General features: G+C 40.8%; 1 protein-coding gene across 3 annotated transcripts in view; it reads right to left on the reverse strand.

Moving 5' to 3' along the window:
• Positions 1 to 18008, reverse strand: part of fgf14 (fibroblast growth factor 14) — a 133423-nt gene that overhangs the window by 88849 nt on the left and 26566 nt on the right. Inside the window, exon 1 of one of the 3 annotated variants that reach the window (XM_067604065.1) lies at positions 10014 to 10244. The exons of the other annotated variants lie outside the window; for them this stretch is intronic. Coding sequence (XP_067460166.1) covers positions 10014 to 10086 — 73 coding nt within the window. The 5' untranslated portion in view covers positions 10087 to 10244. Of the gene's footprint in view, positions 1 to 10013; positions 10245 to 18008 lie in introns of those variants that run through there. 3 annotated transcript variants of the gene reach the window in all.

Genomic DNA, 18008 nt, shown 5'->3' on the forward strand with positions numbered 1-18008 from the left:
CCACAAAAATGCTACATAAATTAACTTTATTGTTATTGTTATTATAGCTGTGTTCACTCCACTCCCAATAGTTTATCCTGCCAAGTATGAAATGGCTTTCTCACTGAGCTGAGAAGCTGCTTCGAAAGGACATGTAACACTTGGGTCAGTTTCATTTACAGCCATGTCAACGATGTCAACTATGACAGAAATGTTTCTGACTAAATACCCATCATCCCAGGCGATGGAGGCTTAGAACATCAACAAAACCACAAATCTTTTCTTCAGGTCCCATCTTCAAAGGAGGTTGTGGCATTTTCATGTAGTAAAGCTTCGAGCAAAGGCCATATGTAGCACATCATATCTCCTGCCTTACATGTTGTCTTACACTATACATCATGTTGTACCGCAGGGCAATAAGAATGGGCCTGGACATAATGGCTGTCTATCTTCTGAGTGATATACTGAACCATGAAAGGGCCATGATCCTTCTCTTGCCATGACATAACATGGATAAACAGGCGAGCCTGAGACTTCAGACCGCACACACAACATATATCAGTCACAGTCATATTCACTATGTCAGAAATACATTTTGTTGCGTCAACTTTCAATTTGTGAGCATGACTTGACAGCATCTGACATATTTATGATGAAGGGTAGTGTCATGATAGAATTCTGAATTCACTCAAAAGACAATAAAAATTCACTTCCCCGTGCATTTTATATGGTTTTTATGTTGCAACATGCATTCAAACTACAAGGAAAACACTTGTTAATTGACAAAATGCACATCTGGCATCTCACTGCCCTGATGGCTTTTCTGCTTATGTTGGAGTTTTACCACAATGCCATTAACCCTCAGGTGTCCTGTCACCCACTTTCTCCTTTACCTTCAATTCCCAACAAATTGTGTTCAGTGGTCTGTTCCTCAATCTATTTATATCCCAGTACATTTAATAAGATCAGCTCAAAACACATATTAATAAAGAGAGTCTGAGGAGGCAGTTTTCTGAAGAGCTCAGCAACAAGGAGTGGCACCGTGCAGGGTGTGTATGACACAAGGACCTTGGTGCTTCGCTGAGTGTCCTTGTCAGTTACTCTTACGTTTCCTCACCATCAACGTTGCTGCCAACATCTCACATCAATGGGGTAATCAAATAAGGAGCGGTGCGAATCAGTAAATCTGACAACTGGATTTAGCCTGGACTGCACAGCTATGCCACAAACACAGCAACGTATACACTAAGATTGTTTGTAATGACATTAGATGACACCTCTGCGCATTATCTATGTTGAGGGGCCTTCATGGTGAAAAATTCAAATTTTTAATATTATTAGTAAGGAAACTACAGTTGACTGAGTGTTCATTTCTGATCATCGGTGACAGATGTTTGCTTCAGCTACTGTAGTCATGGAAATATGAAAGAAAAAGAAAAACACATCACTCAGACAATGGTAAAAAAAAAAAAAAAGCACCATTAACCTAACAAAATGAGATCAAATTTGATTAATGATGATGGAGCAGTACAATATAAAAAATACACACAGTGAGTGAGGCAAACTTGATAAACCTGCATGTTCCTCAGTCATTTTAAGACCATACACCACTCAAGCTAGTCTAATTTCATAATTTAATAATGAACACTTTTATCTTTGTGAAACAATTCTCTCCTGCACTACACTTAAGGGAGAGGGGAAAAAAGAACAGGATATTTTTCTTAAATGGAACTTTTCTGTCTGTCTGGAAAAAAAAAAAAAAAAAAAGACGTGATGACTTTCGTTTTTTTTTCTGATCAAGAAGATTCAGCAGTAGTCGGGGCTCAGCTTCCCTGTCAATGCTCATTGTGTTATAAAGTCTCAGATCTGACATATTTTGCTCTTGCTCTTTGCTCATTGATCCATGATTGATCCATGACTGTCGCACATCCCTATTCCGACTCTATTCTCACTGTCTCTCAAAAAGACTGCTGATTTGGTTAGCGAGAAATGCGTGCACCCCTCTGCTGTCGCAACCCTCTTTGTGTCGGTGTCGACAGAATCTAGAGTTACTGTGGAGATATTAGGAGACCTTTTCTTGCTGCCGTGGTGAGTTGGAGGTCATCGGGAGGACGTTTGGCCCCCATCAACCAAGACTTTGGCATGCAAAAGACCAGTCCTGCTCAGTCTAAAAGGATCAGATTTTACTGACAGGTCATTTTGGAGCAGGTCTAGGGGAGCCGATGTTGCCCTTACAGAGAAAAGTGATACAGCAGAGGAGGAGGAAAAGGAAATAAAGTGCATCACAAACAGATAGGAGGGAGATAAGGAGCCCACCACTGAGACCGTGGCGGATTAGACTGTTGGCTTAAAAAGGCATGGAAAGACCTCGAGGTAGCACTCAAATATCCAATGTTACGGTCAACTGCAAATACATATAAGAGCTTATACACACAAGCAGGAAAACCAAGAGAAAATTAGTTTAATGGTTGACTTCATCTACAGTGTCTGTTGACATTTGACCTACTATACATTATAAAATATGTAGCATTACATGGCATAAGCCAAGCGTTGTAGATTTAATTTTTTATAGCAACAGAAAGGCAAGTGAACAATTAACATGTTGAATGTCCCAGGGAGACGGATGCAGCAGTCAGATTAATCAATCACAGGAGCTGATTTGAGAAAACAAAAATAAAAACATACCAGCACTCTAAAACAAACGCAAAACATTAAAGCCGTAGAATACGCTCAGTGTGACGAGAGAAAAAGAAAGCTCAATAAAATTCATGGCACCAAAACCATATTGTCTGGATCATGTCCCCATATGATTGCATTAATTATACCCTATCTTAAACCCACGTATGACACGCTCTACTGAACACATTCAACATGAGTTTCCTGTCATAGGTTAACCCCTGGGCATCGACATCTAGAGATTCAAGTGTGCAACTATATATCAGTACACTTTACTGTCAAAGCACACAGTTACACAGAATTACATTTCACAAATATCAAATAAAGTTAAGTTTCAGTTCAGTTTCTCTCTCATGCTTCTTTGCTTTCTAATGATTTCTACTTCTCTATCGCATGGATCATCTTTAAAGGAATAGTTCAACATTTTAGCAAAATATGTTTCTTTGCTTTTTCTCTGAAAGTGAGTCCATATCTTTATGTTAAGTATGCGATTGGAGCACAACGCCAAGCTTAGCATAAAGAATGGAAAAAGGAGAAACAGCCTGACTGGCTCTCTCCTAGGTGAAAGTGAAATTTCTACTTCTCATGGGAGTTACTTGGTGTAACTGTTTCTTGACAAAACAGCTGGACACAGTGACACAACTTCATGACGTCTTGTGGTTATACTTTGGTTACCCGGTTAGGTACCATCGTGCCTATACAGAGACCTCTACTAAAAACCTTTATCACTGACCACATCTGGCAACCCCCACTCTAGCCAGAGCTGCTGCAAAGAGAAACTTGGTGGCCAGATATACTGTTGTTTATCAAGAAATAGTTACTCCACATAACTCCCCCTACAGTAAAACCATAAACTGTCATTTTTGTCATTTCTGTAAATCTTCTATCTTGTTCGTTAGTGAGCTACAGAGGTGCCAAACTAACTCTTTAACTATCTCAGCTGACCACATCCTGACTGCATGCAACTCACATTCCTGGTGGATTACTTTATAACATGTACACCGTATTCCACTGTTTATCTCGCGGTCGTTGCGACTAAAGATAAAACAGTCGCCGCTGTAATAACTTGACAGAGTTGTAAAATCCCGTCTGTGAGTATTACAAACCACTGCGCTGTGTTTTGGCTTCTGATAAACCTTTAAATGCATTAATCTGTGACTCCAACTCAACTTCCTGGATCGTATTTCATTGTCTCACCGGTACCTCGAACATCACGCCACCGCAGCAGCTCCTTGTACTGTTTTAACACATGGCAGTTCTGAACACACAGACTGACAGATATCTTCTCATCTCACTCTCAGGGGGGAAAAAAAAGCAAATAAGCATATTTCCCAAGTGTTGAATTTTGAATTATTACTTTAGGATTTGTCAGTTAGTTGGATACATGTTGTAATTGTCATTTTAACATTAACATCAGGAAAAAAATCTCATCAGAGCCAAGCAGGAGCCCACCTGCATTCAAACCTGGTGAGAATAAAGGTTTCGAAGCTACGTTGGAAAATGCAGATCGACTAAAATGTGGATTTAACCACATTTTTAGCTGTCAATCTGAAAGGATAATTAATGACACATGACTGGACTGTGTCATGTGATGCAAAGCAAAGCACTGTCAGGCATTTATTATCTTGAGTGCGGAGATTCGTCAGCTCTGAGAACTTCAAGAAACCGTCCTGTGACGACTTTAATTTACCTGCAGAGCCATTCATATGCTATGACATTTCACAAGTGATTGCTTCTCTCCCCAGTGTATCCATCACTGTTTTACGCCGGTGATTTAGGAGGACTAAACTTCATTATGAGAGGGTTTCAACAGCATGTATGTGATAGCAGCATTTTCCCATAACTGTATCAGTAGCAGAGTTTAAACACAGTTCTCGCTTTACACAGACAGGGCAGTGACCTTTGTTAGCTGCTCTTTGCTTCATTGATCATTGACAAAAGCCTCCATCATAGTCTGTCATAGTTCCATACATAGATTTTCACTATTCACACATGCAGCTACATTCAGGAGCACTTCCGTTTTGCACCTTTTCACACATGCCGTGGCAATGCCGGAATAGCTGAGGCGAGGGAAGAGGGGATGGTAGGTTGTGTGCGTAGCGAGTAAGAGCGAGTGTGTGATGGTGGCTTCCAGACCAGAGCAGAGAGTATAAAGTTAGCAGTATAATGTTAGCTGTGAACATCAGTGCCATGTGTGTAGAGTTTAGGCTTTTTGTCAGTGAATAAATGCTCCTACTGTAGCTACATTTAGAGATGTTTCTTGCGGAGCGGCATGTCTGCCCGCTGAGCCCCGTTAATCAGCAGGAGAGACGAGTGAATTTTAAATCCTTAATTACAAACCAGTTTGCCGTCTCTTTTCCACGGATGTGACACCCCGCATCTCCTTCTCGCCTGCTCACCAAAACTTTGCTCTGCTCTCCATAAGAGTAGTTAACATGATGGATATGATTTGGATTGTTACATGAATAGAGAAAGAGTGTGAACGTTTTATTTAAAATACTTAAACATTCAAAAAAAATAGTTTTTATGTGCTTGTCCATGTAATGTTACTGCTTTCATTCACAACACAGCCATGCCGGCATTTTCCCTGAAATGTTCTTGAGGTGAGAAATCGGCAGCACAGATTTCCCTGAATATGAACCCCATTCACACATGAGACCACGCAGGAATTGTTCTTGAACGTTTCAGGGATGGAGTGCATGTGTGAAAGGGGCTATAGACTCCTCTCCTTGTCAATCTGCTGTGTGATTCTCAGCAGCAGCAGCAGTAGGAGAAAGTCTCTCTTCACCTTTCCTGTCTCATTCATTTACCTCCAAAAAAGGCTGCCTCCTCTGTCTCTACTGGGAAAACTAAACGCCTATCTCTTACCCCTCCACCCCTCTGTTTCTAAATTTAACACTCTTAATATAAACAGAGAGGATAGCTTACTTATTATTCTACCTTTAAACCGCATTGTTCTTTCATCTCAATTTAGTTACAATTTACTTGTAAGTGGATTGTGCATTATTCCATGAATGAAACATTCAATATGAGGTAAGAGTATCTTACAATTCAGTACATCTAGAGTAGAATATTATAGACTAGTATTTCCCAGTGTGAGTGCTTAAATGGTTGCTCCCCTATTGATCTCCTTGGAAACAGTGAGGCGGTTATATCACAAAGATGAATAGCATGGGGAGGTCAGACAGTTAGGTCAGCATTGTAATGTTATATTCTGTTTTCGGTACTTAGGAGGTTTTGAACCAGACCACCAAGCGGTCATCAATTACAGTGACTATAAGGAGAAATACTTAGAAGGATGGATGGTTTTGTTTTTTAGCTTTGTTTCACCATATACACGGCTGAGCTAAGCTGACGTCATGAATTTCTCCTTGTTAACGTCTCCAAAGGCTGGTTTAACTTAACATGTTATTATTTATGTGTATAAAATCAATTTAAAAATTTAACTAACAAATAAATGATCACATTTCTTATATGCTGAAAGATAACTATAGCCGTGTGTCGGGCCTTTCAAGTTGAGTACAAATCAAAATCACAAATTTCAAACCTTAACCATCTATTGCCTAATTCTACAGATCTGATTGGTGGAGCTCGTTGGCAGTGGTGTACAACCTGAAGCACTGCCTGAGACGCTCAGCTCAGGGCGAGCAAAACAAAACAGAGCAAAGAAAAGCTAATCGGTTTAAATTGATTTGAACTTTTGTTTGATGTGTTTCCTGCAGCAGGAAGACAATATTTTCTGCAGTTTACAGTAAATGCAGTCGTCTTGTTGCAAATACATCTCAGCAAATTTGAGAAAACTGAAGAAAACATCATTTGATTGGGTTTTTTTTTTTTTTTGAGTTACTAGTGTAAGAGAAATAATTAATTTTCATTTTTCATTTTAAAATGAAAATTTCATTTTTTCACATTTTTGAATAGTCAAAATAATACAAATGAATTTCCTAATTTCCTTTGTTTTCTAAGTAGTTGTAATTTTAAGAAAATGTTTAAAAGGTAATAATCAGGCTAATAAGTACAAAGTATTAAACCCTCAGTATTGGAGAATGTAGATTCTTTTAGGCAGGTCTGCAATTTGAACCAAATTTGAGCTCAACTAAGTTCACTGCTCTAAACTGCACAGAGATATTAACCCTTTATGTCTAAGGGATGCAATGTGCATGATGTGTGTGCACATCACACACACACACACTGTAAAAAATCAGCGGAACCTACCCTTTAAAGATGGCTGTTTCTGCGCAATCTGTTAAGGATAAGCAGTGAAGCACTTTGACAGCATAGAAAAAGGCACTCCTTATAACTTGATCTTGGTCCAAAATAATCAAATTTGTGACTTTTTCTCCAGTAAAAGTAACCCAGTAAATCTTTTTTACAACATCCACACCTGTGTGTACACCAGAAGGATGCAGAAAAAAGTCTTCTTCTTTCTTTCCCAAAGACATACAGAAATTACAACTTAATATCAACCAGTTTCTGTCATAAAACATACTGATGCTTCGTCATCTGAACAATTACAATCAGAAAAACAATAAGAGTGATACAATCGGTGAAAATGGGTTTTGTTCGTTTGGCACTATCAACACATTTCTTGATATTACCAAGGCTCAGAATGTCTCATCAACATGGTTTTTATATCTATCGATATATTTGTGCTGTATTGAACACTTCTGGATACAAAAGTTACAAAACTAAAAATTTGGGTTGGTTCCATAAAAAGTATCTTAGAGCATGTGTAGCACTACTCACATGCAAAACTATTTCTGAAGAGCCTAACTTGTCCCAACAAAAAACAAGAACATATGGTATGCCTGGGAGACATATATAGTGATTATGCCATAAGCCTATAAAGGCTGAAGTAATTTAATACAAGCAAAACCGCGCTAGGATTCAAAGGGTTAAATACACATTCCCATGAGTTTGTATGACTCTGGATAAGAAGGAAAACTTTAAAAACCCTTTAAAGAAAACCAAAGCACTCAGGTTCATTTATTATTTGGAAAATGACACAATCAAAGCTACGAGTGTTTATATAATCACATTCTGCTCAGCTGTTCCTCCCCTGCATTTACGCTCCCTGCTATTGTTCTATGCAGCCCCTCTTTCCTGAGATCTTTTAAATCAATAAAGGTGATCAGTCACACACTCGTCATGAATCATAAATTAGTCATGAAACAAAATAACACAGTCCTGTGCTGATCAGATCTATTGAGGGAGGGCCCGGGAGGTGAAGAAGAAAACGAGCAACAGATTCACTGTAAGCTGAGGTCTGAGTGTGTCAGACAGTAAAATTACTCAGCAAAAAGGGATTTCGCTTTCACACAGACCAGAGGCCTTGGTTGTTGCCTGAGCGAGGTATTGTGGAAGAACCTTGGCCAGACCTCTCTCTTTCTCACTCTCTCATCGCTGAGCTGTACGGAGTATAACACACTCCCACATTCACACTGAAAACCGTCCTAGTGTAGGGAGGTTGCAACAGGCGCAGGAACCATCATTAAAGCACCATATAAACCCTTAATGATGCAGCAAAGAAAAACATCCATTACACTGAGGAGCTTCCAACAACAGCAGTCACCAGAGACGACCAGATATATTCAGAAAATGGCGCGGCACAAATGTGCGTCAAAATGACTTTGTGTTTGTGAACAAAAGGCACAAAACCCATCCCCTGCTGTTGTTACAGAATAATCATGGGTGTCTTTATCAATAATTATTACTCTACGTTATTTTAATAACCATTTTTTTGTCATTTTCATGAATGTATTTTTTCTCTAGATATTTTTTGCAATGTGTTCATTCTTTGTCTGATGCCATTGAGGTAGAATAAAGGATAATTCACCTTTCTTTTCCCCGTCACCTCTCTTGTGACTTGTGCAAGTCCAGTCGGAGTTATTTTTACACCCGGTCTTCAGAGGTGGAGAATTTTCCATGCAAAACACACATGCAATTAGGACAAAGGTGCACGTTGCACAAAACCAGCGCGAATGACACACTAACGTTGGACTCTATACCACCTTGTCTATCTATCCTATCCTATCCTATCCTGTCCTTGTCTATCCTACTTCCTCCTTCCTACTTTGTTCTTTCAGCTCCTCCAACACTTGCACGGCTGCAAGACAGAAGGCAGAGCCAAGACAAGCAATCACAGTCCTACTCCCAAATGGCCCCCGTGAGATCATAATTAACAGATATTGTAGCATTTCTCATATGTCTTAAAAAAAAAACAAGTCAATATTATTTTTGAAAAAAGCGTGCAGAACAGGAATAACATATCGGCCAATTTCGGTGACAAACTTCCCACTGTCGCTGTCTGCAAATAGCTAAGGCATTAATTTATCCTCACATCACATCTGGTGATATTTCTGTCTCTCTTTTAAATACTGTACACTTATATATGTTAATATATTGATGTGATGTGTTTTAATGTATGTTTTAAGTAAACCAGTGAACATAAAGAAAAGTCTAAGTTGGGGTGATTCTATTGAGCGGGTCACAAAAGGCAGCCATGATGTTTAGCCTTGGATGTCCAGCATCAGTGGATCAAGACTGTTACTTTACAAGCAGGTCTGGCAAAGTGACTATTCTATTAGTTTTTATCAAAGAGCCATTCTTACATCACATGTTAGGTAAGGTGTTTAGGCGTGACTGCGGACTAACTTGCTGTGAGCTGTGTAAGTCTGTCAAGACACAGCTGACGGATCACTTGTACTTCAAACTATACTTCACAGGAACGTAAGAAGAATGTAAGAAGGAGAAGAGAAGAGAGGAGAAGAGAAGAGAAGGAGGATAGAAGAGTCTGGTGTCACTGTAGATCCACTTCCATGCATCAATCTACTTGGCTTTCTTACTTGGCCTCGAAAAAGGTTCATATTTTATGCAGGACATATAATATGAAATAAATTCCAGAAGCATTGCATACATAATGAAATCACCTCCTTCTCCTCTTCGGCATGCAGCTGCATAAAAAATAATTGGGAACCATGTACACACATGCAAACATGCTCTCTCTCTCACTCTCTCTCTCACACACACACACACACACACACACACACACGCACACTACAAAGTGTGACCTTCAGGTTTGATCATCTGCAATGCAGTGATTAGTTTTATTGATGTGGAAGCAGACTGCATCGATAAGACTTTTCCCCTGCTCATATGGAGTTCACATCATCTCCATGTGCTTCTTTATGTGTCGCAAACTCTTCGTGTATCAATAATACCACACTGTGAATCAATCAAGAAAATATGTCCTGTGTTTAAACTGTCTACATGTCATGACATCTATTCTTCTATACCAGTTTAAAACTAATTGTCAAGGCTCTATCCGATAGCTCACCAAACTCTCTGCTGGGACTCACCCTTCTGTACTTCAGCCTTTAATGCCTTGCGTACACGTCGCTCCACAATCTTAGCAAAAGATGTTGTCTCCATTTTTGGCTGCAACAGTCTATACTTTTATCTAGCTTTTTTTTTTTTTTTTCAATTATATTTAATAATGGAGTTAAGAGGATTTAGAACCAACATATCCTCCACATTGTTGCTCAGGTTTTCACACCCCTGCCATGATGTCCCGCAGAGCTCGGCGCAACCTTTTAACCCTCACTCACATATATACACACACACACTCGCGCACACACATACTTTGCCTGTCGCCTACTTGTAAAGACGCCGTCACCATCTCCCCACTAGAACCTTCCAACATGCAGATAACCGTATCCCACAGATAGTACTGACACTTTCTCAGCTGGCTTGAGGTAACCTACCAGCAATGTCAAGTGCTGTCATGTCACAGCTAAATGGTGTTGGTGAAGCCTTGTTGGTGGCGGCATATAAGCTGCCTGTATGGCATGCAACAGCAGGCGAGACTGTGCACAAACAAAAGGTCTGAAAAATACTGTGGGGCCGGTGAGTTGGGCTATACAGTGAGAAGTGTTTCAGCTTCCGGTCTGCCTGGTGCTGGATCTGCGTGCTCCCTGACACGCTGTACCTGAGTGCTTCACTGTCTCTAGCCTGGTGTGTATAACTGAAATCAACTGGCCTTTCTGCGCAGAAAGCCGAGCACTCACCACCACAAACAGGTTACTTTGTCACTGCCCACCCCATCATCTCTCTCTCTCTCTCTCTCTCTCTCTCTCTGTCTGAATAAAGGACAGCCACAGGGGGGACCAGCCGAAAACTGTTGGAATTGAACTTCAAGATAGCAGTGTGCAAGAGGTGAAAACAAGTAGGAAAATAAGAACTTCAGAAAGGTCATCATAAAAATGTTGACAAAGCTATGTAAGTGCCCGGGAAAAAAAAAAAAGGTGGGGGGGGGGGGGGGGGGCAACAAAGTGCTGGGCTTGCCTGGTTTGATGAATGAGACGGAAGCTCTGGGGCTAATGTCATTTTTTTTTTTTTCCTTTCTTTTTTTTTTTTTTTTTTTTTTTACAGCAAAACTGTCTGGAAGTGTTCCACTCCTCCACAACATTGTAAACAAAAATGAATCTATACAGAGAGAGAGAGAGAGAAAGAGAGAGAGAGAGAGAGAGAGAGAGAGAGAGAGAGAGAGAGAAAGCGGGGGAAAGACAGAGGCAGCAGCAGCACAATACTGCCTGCTGCACTGCAGCAAAAATCTACACAGCATACCGTAGCCACCACACAACCTCCAGCACTGCACAGAACAGACCCCTGAACGGAGGGAGAGGAGTGATACACGGAGTGAGGGCTAAAACAGAAAACATAACCAGACACACAAACCGTATTTAAGAATTCAGACAGCCAGAAACCAACCTGTGTTCATTCGCAACTGGTGAGGTAACTTTTTTTGGGGGGGGGGTATTTTGCTTTTTATTTGACAGTCAATGTAGAGAGAGAGAGAGAGAGAGAGGAATCATGGGAAGAGAGAAGTGTATGACATACAACAACAGTCCTTCAGACGGGAACTGAACCACGGACATGGAGGTTATGTGGCCATTGGGTTAACCTGGGTAACTTGTGATCATGTATACAGGAATATGAAAGACCGTTTTGTTTCTCATGTTCCGTGTAAATGCTGTATCCTGAATATGATCAAAACCAAGTGAAGACTCCAAAACCAGTATACTAATGGGCATGTACTCAGTGAAAATATGCATAGTGGAAAAATATGGAGGGAAAAACAAAGAAAAAGAGAGAGAAACTCAAGTGAAATCCTGCACACTAACATCCTCTGAGTCCACAGAAAACACAACAAACCACAGATGATTTTCTATAATGGAGCCTCCCAGCCAAAGTATTTCACACAGTTGTACTTGTTCAACTGGAGTGACGATAATCTTAAATCTTGAATCTTGAATGATTAGGCCAATTTCCACTTTTAATCAGGATTTTAAAAAAAAGCCACCTTAAAGCCAGTGAGCCCCAACTCCTACTGTTACAGAGCTCTGTGATGACAAGATGGAGAGAAGTTCTCCTCTCAGCCAGCTGGCCGTGAGGCTCAGCTCCTCGAAGTTGGCATTCAGAACAGACACAGCCCTGCGTTTGAAAAAAAAAAAGGGTGGTGTTGGTGGGGGGGGGGGGGGGGGGGGGTATGTTGTTTCAGGTACTAGTGAGACAATGAAATGTGATCCAGGAAGTCCTGTATGAGTAATACATCCGCGAGTTTGAAGGTTTATCAGATGCCAACACACTGTGCAGCAGTTTATGACATTATGAGGAAGGACTTGAGTGCTATTATCAGGAGTTGTTTTATCTTACATCACAATAATCATGAGGTACTTTGAACCGCCAGTGGAAATATGGCACTTCAAAGTAATCTATCAGTAATTTGTGCTCGCAGGAAATTAATTGGCCAATTCAGCGACTTGCTGGATGATGTCACATTGCAGGCCAGCAAAAGTTAAACCAGGGTCAACTTTATTTGTAAGAGGCCTCTTCACCCTTGCTGGGTCGATGGAGTGGCCTCATTCAAATGAATGACAAGGCTGTTATTGTGAATGCAGCCTAACAGTACACAGCCTCAGCAAAGACTCAACACAATCCGGACCAACCAGTGAACTTCAAAGCAATTTAGCACTGAGCAGACAATCCCAAGTGGCAGATTATCCTGGCACCGTGAGTGAATACAGACAGACAGACAAACTGAGAAAGACTGAGTGACCAAAACCTGGCCATTGAGACTGTGGACACAGAAAAAAACCTGGCAACCCAGAGAAAAGAGAGAGAGAGAAAGGAGAAGAGAGAGCATCCTGTTCAGGTTGTTCTCTGAGGGAGCACAGTCAGATTATGGACAACAGTAATACATGAGCTACAGGCCAAGAGTGAGTCACGAAATCATCATAACAATCAGTCATAATCAAATCATTAAAATGTATTCTCAGCACAGGAAAGAAGCAGACCCAGCTGACTGCGCTCTTAGGGATGGAACAGGACACAATATTCACAGTTCAGTATGTACCTCGGTTTTGGGGTTACGGTTCAGTTCAATTTCAGTACAGTAGAAAAAAACATTTTGGTCTTTAATTTTGAAAAATGCAAACATCCAACAATGGCTCATTGGCCAAAACTATTACTGAAACAGTTTAGTTGTGCTGCAGTGGAAACTATTACTGAAGCAGTTTAGTTGCTGCAGTGGAAAAAGGAAAACAACCTTTCTGTTTCTTGCAAGGAGTCAGGACACCTGCTGACAGCTGTTTATGCTGATTTATGGTCTAACTGTATATAAAGTAGATGAAACTAGCTCCACTTCCAGCAGCTACGACAGTAACATGCTGCTCTAACACTGATGCTTCAGTATTAATAATTTAATGATGTCATATATGACACTATACGGGAAAATTTAAAGCCATGTTAAATGTCCACGTAACTGAAAATTGCAACTGCCTCATCGGAGCTGGATTTAGTCTCTTCCTTGTGTGTTTGATGTTTGTATCCTCTATCTGTTGTGTTTTATTTCTACTTAAACTGTAATTGTAATTGTGTTTTTGTTGCTGTTGGCTTCACTCTAAGGTGGAGGGAAAAGCTGACCATCACAGAGTGGGGAGGGGATCGGGGAGACGCGGTATTGTTTCACTACGGAGATAACAGTGCATATTTTATTAGTAGTGTTGCACTTGGTCACTGTTATGGGTCTGTCGTTTGTTTATCTATTGGCAGCGACATTACAGTACTAACCAAGCTACCTTGGCTAAGCTGGCTAGCTTACATCAATAGAGACAGAGCGCAATGCGTCATGCTGATAACCACACCCACAGGAGGGGAAAACAATCAGCGCCATTATATGCAATCAAGGGCTGAAATGCTAACGAAATGCCTGTAGCTAGCTAAAAACATTAGATTTCAGCATGTCAAAGGATTATTTTAGCACCCTACGTCTACCAGACAGTAAAAGGTAGTTCATAGCATATGCTGAAACCCGTCACATTGTATACGCTAAGGTGCAATACATAAATGCAAGGGCTGACATCACGTCTACAGTAGAGATAGCATAACTGTATAGCAAACTCCACCATATAACAGGCAGGCATAACACTTTTCACAGCTGATACGGCAACTACAGTTTGTAAACAAATCATTTCCCATTCAGGCTGTTTTTACAGTTAGTATTTCGGCCAAAGGCAGGTTAGCTATTCTGTGAAACATGTATTAAAAACATTACATACCGTTCAATTACATATCTGTTCTGTTTTTACTTTCAACCAGTGTGTTCTCTGTGACTAGCAGTGTGTCCAGATATATATGTGTTGGAGGTTTTTGAGCTGCAGGCTGTCCGTGCAGCGCAGGTCGGGTTTGTCTCTTCCCCCAAAGGCACACAGCCCTGTAACATTATCCACGTTTGTCTTTGTAAAGACTCAGTTTTTCAATTCGGCAGCTTATAAAAACTTAGTTCTGGGTTCTTCACTGTGTTGGTAGTGCATCCCACCACACAGCAGCTCTTAGGCATTTTGAAGTGACAAGGAGGCGCCTTCAGTCAATACTAAGTCAATGGAGAGCAATGAATTGTTTTCCCCTCCGGGGTGGGCGGGACTTAATTGCGCTCTGTCTCTTTGAGCATGTTACAGCTAAGTGGTGCGCTGCCAAATGGACTTATTATGAAATGAATATATAATGCTGAACTGTTTTCCTGAATGGAAACAATACAATATATGGTACAAAGTGATATGAAGTCTTCGGACATAGTGACTAAGAAGTGTGAACTATGCATTTAAAACTCAAAACTTGATTCTCCAGCGTAAGAAAAGGTTTTTGCCATCTCATGTCAAAGTCAACCACACTGTAAGAGTTCCCCTGAAACAAAGAAATTGAATATTCATCAGTAATTCAGCACAAAAACTTTTAAAACACACCCAAAACTCCACCCGTTTTATCCAAACTTAGAGACAACCTCAGAGGGATTTTCCCTCTGAGCTAGCCTCCAAAAAAACTCATAAGCCAAGACAATTCTTATTAAGATGTCTCTTTTCTTTGTTTTTCAACCAAGTATATGAGTATTTCAATCTTTTATTGAAACAGGATCAGTTGTTTTTGTGTTTCCACGTACAGTATTTTAATCTTGAAGTTTACGCTGCTAAAGATTTGAGTGAAGTCAGATTAAACTTTATTCGACATTCAGGTAAAATTACAAGAAGCTAGCCGAAGCCTGAAATCTTCATTCAAACTGTTGCTTGGAAGCAGATAGTGACGCTTGAAACTGGATTTCTGCCTACTTGTGGGCAACAGTCGGCCAACTAGGAGTTAAACCGAAAAGACTGTTTCCAGAGCAACTTGAAACGGCTTCACTCCTCTCTGCCAGTGGTTCAACACCACTGCACCGCAAAGACTCAAACCGGCCCATCAGAGGCCACAACGCACCAAGCTGTAGCCTACAGCCTGCCGCCAAAACAACACTAGACTTGCTGAGACGACATCTCCACAGCAACGAAACTCGTCAACAGTAAGGCATAACATGGCTGCGTGATCAAGAGTTGATGTCGAATAAATTAAAAGACAATTTCTTTAGAGAAGTTTAATCACCTTTCCCTTAGTGTAATGGCAATTTTCATTTTTCGATGTCCTTTCTTTTCCTGTTTTTCCAGTTTGCCATTACTACACAGGTAGGTTAAGTTAGGAGTGATCTTACGCAGATTCAAGAACAGATTTTCCAGTCCGTTGGCTGCCGTTTAGTTTGTTGTTTTATTGAAGTCTTTGTACATGTCATGAACATACCGGGTTTCTATCCTGCCAGCTGTGCGTCTGTTCCCGATCTGTGAAGAACTGTATGTGCTCCACCTGCCTGTGCCTTCCGTTTCCTGTCACCTATGCCCCTTAAATATACAACCCTGTGCATCTCATGACCGCCACCCAGTGTCCAAAATAATACTGCAAGTTATAACTAAACAAATGACATGCCAACAATCAACATAAATGGCTCCTACATACCGGCCCCTAATTGTTTTAAGTATATAACAAACAATTACCAATAAATAATAAAAAAGGTGCCATATCCATTATACATTACATATACAATTTTCAAAAAATGCATGTACTATGTGTTGGCATTTCTTCTTTACTGATTCTTCAATCTTCCTTTTTTTTTTCTTTTTTTCTTGCCGTTTAGGTCTCGGCTTCTTGGAGCAGACATATCTTTGTTATTGGTCTTTCCAAGATGCTGCTCTTCGTCTGGAGTCGAACTGTGCGCACAAGTCCTTGTGCATCTGGTTTAGTTTCCAGTATTCTGCCCATTAGCCATGAGCCTCGTGGTGCAGTAGAATCAACCACCACAACAATGTCACCTGGAGCAAAGCTTCTTTTTACCTTATGTTTACCAGCTTCTAGTGCAAGAAGCTCTTCTTTGAATCTTTGTCTTTGGCTGAAAGAGATGATGGCGCTTTCTGCTTGGATAAGATCTTCAGGACATAAACACTGTCCACAGAGTTTTGTTTTAAAGACTTGCATCTCCTTTTCAACCTTTTCTTTTAGCTTGCCAGGATCTTTTTCAAAGCTACTCATAGCAGCCTGAACCTCTTTTCTCATTCGAGCCAGCAGCAGGAGTGTTGTCTTTACTTTAAGAAGCCAAGCCACAGCAATCTTCAGATTCCTCCATGATGAGAAATAGTTGATCAGAGAGTTTGTGGGGTTCGATGGACTCTGGACAATAACGTTTATTGTGATGTCTTGTTTGATTTCTGGATCATTAGCAGAGATTGCAGATTCCAAGTGAGGTTTTGGCCATTCTCTGTCTGGCTTACAGAGAAAATCTGGTCCCTGGATCCATCTTTTGCAGCTCAAGAAGCGGTCTGCTGTTAGTCCTCTTGAGGCTTCATCTTCAGGATTTTCCTTTGTGTTAACATATCTCCATTGTGATACATCAGTAGTATCCCTTATAAAAGAGGTCCTGTTTGCTACAAATGTTTGGAAGCGTTTGGTTTCGTTGTTGATGTATTTAAGCACCGTTGTGCTATCGGTCCAGAAGATGGATTTGTCCAGTTGAAGCTGTAATTCCTTTCGCAGCATTGTGTCAACTTTGACAGCTAGGACTGCAGCTGTGAGCTCCATTCGGGGAATCGTTATTTGTTTCAATGGTGCCACTCTGGATTTTCCTATTATGAATGCAACATGTGCTTCTCTGTTATAGTTTTCCAGTCTTATATATGAGGCAGTACCATAGCCACTTTCACTGGCGTCTGAAAAGTGGTGTAGCTGTGCAAATCTGATTTGACCAAAGCTTGTGGGCTTCATGCACCGGTCTACTTTAAACTCTGCCATCTTGTTAAGGTCTGCTAGCCATCCTGTCCACTGATGCAAGAAGGTTTGGGGTATGTTTTCATCCCATCCAAGTTTTTTCTTACAGAGCTCCTGCATAATCAGTTTGGCTGGCAGAGTAAATGGTGCTACAAATCCTAAAGGGTCGTATATGGAGCCGACTACGGACAAGATGCCACGTCTGGTGTATGGTCGTTCCTGTGCAGCAATTTTGAACTTGAAGACATCTGTTTCAACACACCAGTGCACTCCCAGGGCTCTTTCCATTGGCAGATTGTCTTTGTCCAAGTCCAACCCCTTAGTCTCTTTGGTTCGGTTTTCTTGGGGAATGGATGCCAATACAACACGGCTGTTGCTGATCCACTTTGACAGCATGAATCCTCCCATTTTGCAGAGAGCAGTCAGGTCTCTTACCATTTGAACTGCTTCCTGTTCCGAAGGCAGGGATTTCAAACAATCATCTACATAGAAGTTGTTCCTTATTGTGTTTGTTACCTCTGATGGAAAGTGACCTTTGTTGTCATCAGCAGTCTTCCTTAATGCAAAGTTTGCACAACTTGGTGACGACACGGCTCCAAAGAGATGTACTTTCATCCGGTATTCAACAAGATCTTGCTGCACATCACCATCGGGCCACCACAGGAATCGCAGATAGT

The sequence above is a fragment of the Thunnus thynnus genome, chromosome 11, assembly GCF_963924715.1.
Source record: "Thunnus thynnus chromosome 11, fThuThy2.1, whole genome shotgun sequence".
In the NCBI taxonomy this organism is placed as follows: domain Eukaryota; kingdom Metazoa; phylum Chordata; class Actinopteri; order Scombriformes; family Scombridae; genus Thunnus; species Thunnus thynnus.